At 31.9% G+C, this 5,247-nt stretch overlaps 1 protein-coding gene across 2 annotated transcripts; it reads right to left on the bottom strand.

Annotated features, from left to right (window-relative positions):
• Positions 1 to 6: 6 nt before the first annotated feature.
• Positions 7 to 2,849, bottom strand: LOC111403350 (DNA polymerase lambda). Of its 2 annotated transcripts, none has more exons than XM_023031821.1 (8): positions 2,673 to 2,849; positions 2,376 to 2,513; positions 1,581 to 1,901; positions 1,333 to 1,426; positions 1,113 to 1,243; positions 917 to 979; positions 303 to 482; positions 7 to 200 (listed from the first exon to the last, which is right to left on the bottom strand). In XM_023031821.1, the coding sequence occupies exons 1-8, from the start codon at positions 2,673 to 2,675 to the stop codon at positions 90 to 92; spliced, it is 1,041 nt and encodes a 346-aa protein (XP_022887589.1). In that variant the 5' UTR covers positions 2,676 to 2,849; the 3' UTR covers positions 7 to 89. The 2 variants fall into 2 exon arrangements, with proteins under 2 accessions (XP_022887589.1, XP_022887588.1); XM_023031820.1 differs by having other exon boundaries at positions 2,611 to 2,849.
• Positions 2,850 to 5,247: the final 2,398 nt, after the last annotated feature.

Genomic DNA, 5,247 nt, shown 5'->3' on the forward strand with positions numbered 1-5,247 from the left:
GAAAAGAAAAGAAAAGACTTCAAATGATAATTAAAACCAAGTTCGAAGAATAAACAACCGGCACTCAATATAGTCAGGAGCAACAGGTTTTAAAGAGAGTGATAATTAAGCGCATCCAAAATAAGACAAATAACTAAGATTAATACCCCAGGCAAAATCTCCTCTCCGACTTTCTTGAGAAGACTTTCCATCTCTTGAACCTATATTTTTTTCCGCAAGTGTTAACAATATAATAAAAAGATCAAAATACAAAATTGAAATTACATGATGTTAACTATGATTAAAAAACAATAGAGGCTGACCTCATGACGTGGAATTCTTGTTTTGATGTCGTCAAAATATTTTAAGCCTAACCACTGAGCATTAGTTAATGATTCCTCATGCTTTAGATCATCCAGGGTCCGGTGTCCTTTCTCATAAAGTTTCAGTGCAGTGGCGGGTCCAATACCCCATATTTCTCCAAATAAGCTGATTGACCGTATCTGGGAATATATTAAAGAAAATTCAGCAGTAATAAATGAGGAATATATTAATATCCTCTGGAACCCGTTACAATTCCTCAGTCTACAGACATTAGCTTCATTTGGAAAATTATGATTTCTGATCAAATGGAAAGCAATCAGCTATCACAAAATCATCGTCCTTTACTATTTAAACTCCATGACCTAAATAAATCTATTACTATTAGGTATTGCTGATTGTTGAAAATCCATATAAACAAAAGGGAGTATCCGAGTATGACAGGCTCCTCTGGGACACATAATACGCCAAGAGTTCCCTACTCCATTTTAACAGAAAAGTCAGGAATTAGAAGGTAAAGTAAAATTTTCTGCCATCAAATCTGTCCAACATGATTCAACAGAACTATGCACCCCGTTAAAAGAGTTTTTCATTCAAACTATTACAAGTACAGCACCTTTTCATCGTTCTCAAAGTGCTCCAACTTGGACAGCTTCCCAGTGGTCACAATTTCCTGAATCTGTAGCAGATAAGATAAAAATGAACCAGAGATATGTTATCCCAAAGGCTTAGATGAAAAATGAGTGAAGATTCAGTCTGTACACCAAAGGTAATGCTATAATATGAATCCGATAACATAACTACTTGCTTACATGATCTTGCATTGACTTTCCAATCCCGGCTAGGTGCTTGACCTGGTCTGCACTTTCAATTTTGAAAGGCAATTTTTCAATAACCAGGATAGCCTTATGATAGCTAAAAGACCTCCGATCATCACCCAGAGCTATTATTAAAGATCAGACTAACGAAGTCAGTTTTCTAAACAAGCAACTCCGAAGTATTACGAAAATAGATATGTTTGCCAAGTTTCACCTCTGTAAATGTCAATAAGCTTTCCGAATACCTCAGTTATATTTCTGTTCAAGTCAGGAGGTTTATAAAGCAAAGACACATCAGGTGTGGAGACCTGTACAGAAGAATGTGCTAGACTATGAAACCACATTAGACTAAAAACAAAATTTATGTGCAAAACAATATACATGTTAGTCCCCATACAGATGTTATAGAGGAACTTGGAGAACATTTCATCCCCTTAATAGGAAAAAATTGCATACTCTTACAGCTTTATTTTGGCCGTCAAGACTAATTGGACCGGTTATTTCTGGGCTTACAGAGCGAGAGGAGGCACTAGAAGTACCAATTTCTGAGGGCTCATTGTGAGTATTGTCTAAAGTTCTATCCCTTTCTTCTGAGTTAACGGCTTTGGAGTCCTGTATAGTGCTTCTGATCTTCTTGTGTTGAGATGGTTCATCGTTGCTTGAATGATTTTCATCAATGAGTTTCACTTGGTTTACTGCGTCCATTGATAGAATGTATGAATCTTCAGACACCTTTTTTCCGACTCTCAAGCTGTCTTCAAGCCACTGATAGTCGAGAACTTTCTGTAACAATTTTGCATTGATGAACATCGTAAATCTTAAGAACTGCCATTATCAACTACCACAAAGTAGGATCAATTTAAGAATCCATAAAAATATCTATGTTACTCATCATAAGTCCGTCATTTCAAAGTTACTATTGACAAAATTTTAATTCACTGCAAAATGCAATATATTTAGCTTAATTGGTGGGAGGCCCTTGAAACACAAAATAGAATCTCTATCCTTCACAGCTCAATTTAAACCTCCTCAAGAATTAAAAATAAATCAACAAAGAAAAAACAACCGAAACCCAAGAACACATTTCCGCCAGTGTGGTTCCTAAGTATAACAGTACCGTTCTATAAGTTCAATTATTTACTAGTACACTACATACTGACATAACCAGGTTATCTAATTGGAAACCATAATTTTTAATTCTTGGTTATATCACCAAAATTTTAAGAATGAAAACTTCAGCATAATAAAAATACTTACTCCTTTATATCTTGTCAAATGTTCACGATCAACTTTCTGAAGAAGTGAGTTTAAATTCACGGCAAAAATATGGGTGGCCCTTTTGGAAAAACGGTCCTCGATACTAGCCCCCATTTGCACCAATTTTTGCTTCCAAATCTACAATTATAAAAAATTTAACATTTTTTCAACAAATTGCTACTGCTGACCATTTCAAGAGGTAATTTACCTAAATCAAATATAATATAATGATAACCTGTAGACGGCGAGTCTGTACACCAGTTTCGATTAAGAAAATTGTCATTCCAGAGAACATACCATGAGGATCGGACGGGGGATATTTCTTCTTCTTCACTGTTGCCTTTGGCGCCATTTCTGCAGTTCACTTTCTAGGTTTGTCAGTTGTCACTACTTGCTAGAAGAAAGGGGAACTTTTGAAGAACCGAATCAGTTTTGGCATGTTTGACCGACTCTTTTGAATGGTGATTGGAGAATGTTAGTTTAAAATGTAACAAAGGTGTTTGATTGACGAGGGGAATGAAATTTGGGTGAGAAGAAAACGAATATCAAAATATTAAATTATTTAAAATTTATTTTATTGAAAGTTTTTAATTAAATGTGTTTGATTGATATAATTTTTTACTTAAAAAATGTTGAAAATTTCTATCTTTTAGTATTCATTTGACTTTATTTTTCATGAAAATTGTCAATTAAATATATTACAATTGTGGATAAAATTTGTTGTAATTGTCAAAAAAATTATAAAAAATAAAAAGCTTGGAAAACAAATTTTCACTAAAATCAAAGAAATTGGTTTTCCACCAAATCAAGGAAAAATGTCACATGGGAGAGAGAAAATTCTTGCAATCAAACAAGGAATCTATGGAAAATGACTTGTATCAAGCAAACCCTAAAAGTTTTGATTTATATATACAAATATTTTAGAGGGAATTGCAATCCAGATCAATTTTTGGCTTGAATGCCACTTCTAATAATCATTGCAAAAATATCACTTTTTTAATTTTTTGCCCTTGTAAACAATTTAAATCTCCTGTGTATGTAATTAATGTTAATTTGACAAGGTGAAAAGTTGTACTCCCTTCGTCCTAATTATATAAGTTGAGTTTCATTTTTTTCTTGTCCCAAATATATGAACATATTCCCTAATTTAGAATATTTTGTTTTGTTCTTTTACCAATGTACACTTCAATTTTTCTCACTTAATATGCCATCTTCTTGAAATTATCCAACTACACACATTTCTTACTTCTTAGAAATACGGAACAACTTTCATTTCTTCGTCTTCAAATTAAATCAATAAAATTCTTTATTAGTTTCAACAAAAATTTATTACTACATACTGAAAATTAAATGGGAGTAAATTAGAAAAAGATCTTGACAAAAATTAATTTTTCAATGACATTAAAGAAGATTTTTTAATCCTTGTGAAAAATGAAGCAAACCTATATAATTGGAACGGAAAGATTACAAAATTTATATCTATTTCCATCTCTCTCCTCCCTCTTGATTTTTCGAAAATCTTCTCAAAAGTTTCTACGGGTTTAGAAATTGGTTCAGCAAAAGTAAAGAAATTTTCATAAATCTCGATTTGAGGTGACTTCCGAATTTCGATTTAAGTTTTGTTCGATTTCAGTTGGTCTAAACTCTAATCAATTTCTAGGATTTTGTTTATAAATCAAGGACGAAATCTTCATTTGCACTAGTCAAAACTCAAGCTTGTTCATCCTTTATGCTGCAACCTATTGTTGTGGACTATCTCCTAACAGATTTTTGTTTAATATTTTGTTTGTCCTTTTTTCTTCAATTTGGATTTTATTATGGATGGAAAATTTGTGGTGCTTCATATTGATAAAATACATGTATTCCTACTGATAACTTCAGCTGCTATGGACCACTTTCCCTTTCTTTTGTTCATGAGAAGAATATGTAATAAATGGGTTTAGAATAATTTGGTAGAATTATTTTTTCAATTTTATGAAATAAATAAGAGTTTCTATTAAGAAATATTAAGAATACTAATAATTCACCTATTCATTTCATAAAATTGAACAAGTAGTTCTACCAAATTCTTCTAAACCCACTTATTAACCATAATCAAAGTTGGACATGTCGACAGATGACTACAAAATTGATCTGTCAAGAAGTAGTCATCTGTAGAGAAATACTGACTTTAACTTTCGAAACAACAGTTCATACTCACAGATGACACAAATGATTTGTTGAGATTTAGTCATCTATCGAAAATAACCGAAACTAACTATCGAGAACAATAGTTCATCTCGATATATATGTCATATAATTAATTTGTCGAGAATTAGTCATCTGCTGAGAATTCATAACTATCAAAACTTTAATCTTCACAAATTAAACAGTCCACTTAAAAGATAGTTAGGTTTGTTTTTGTTATGTCCGAAATATTGGTAATTAAAAGTGCATATTTTCTAATTCTAGTCCAGACTTGGAAGTGTCTATTGTTTGCGCAGTCAAGAAACGCAAAAAATCCAATTTCTTGACTTCTATAATAAGAAAGATAAATGATCAGACATTCACATACACAGCACAAGCATATGAAACTATAACCTTTATTAAATAACTGTTTTTATGAAATAATTATCTATTCAACCTTTTTTTTGTCTTAATTATGATGGAACTCCTTGTATTTGCTTTCTATAGAAAGACTAAGGTATTCGTGCTCTTTGTTCAATCTCGAGAGTTATGAAATCATCTAATGAAATAAACTATCGTTCTTAACAGTTATATTCTAAAATTCTCGACAGTTAATACTTTTTTGTCGACAGTTTTGTTCATATGCCAAATCTGATTCAATTGTTCTTCTACGTATGTTATAAATTAATTATACAACACATCATCA

This window comes from Olea europaea, chromosome 11 (assembly GCF_002742605.1).
Source record: "Olea europaea var. sylvestris chromosome 11, O_europaea_v1, whole genome shotgun sequence".
Taxonomy (NCBI): Eukaryota; Viridiplantae; Streptophyta; class Magnoliopsida; order Lamiales; family Oleaceae; genus Olea; species Olea europaea.

Coding starts and splice junctions, on each gene's coding strand:
- LOC111403350 (XM_023031820.1), bottom strand. CDS start 2,727: ATGGCGCCAAAGGCAACAGTGAAGAAGAAGAAATATCCCCCGTCCGAT. Junction 1,902..2,375: donor ATTTGACAAGATATAAAGGA/GTAAGTATTTTT, acceptor AAATTGTTACAG/AAAGTTCTCGACTATCAGTG. Junction 980..1,112: donor GAAAGTCAATGCAAGATCAT/GTAAGCAAGTAG, acceptor TATCTGCTACAG/ATTCAGGAAATTGTGACCAC.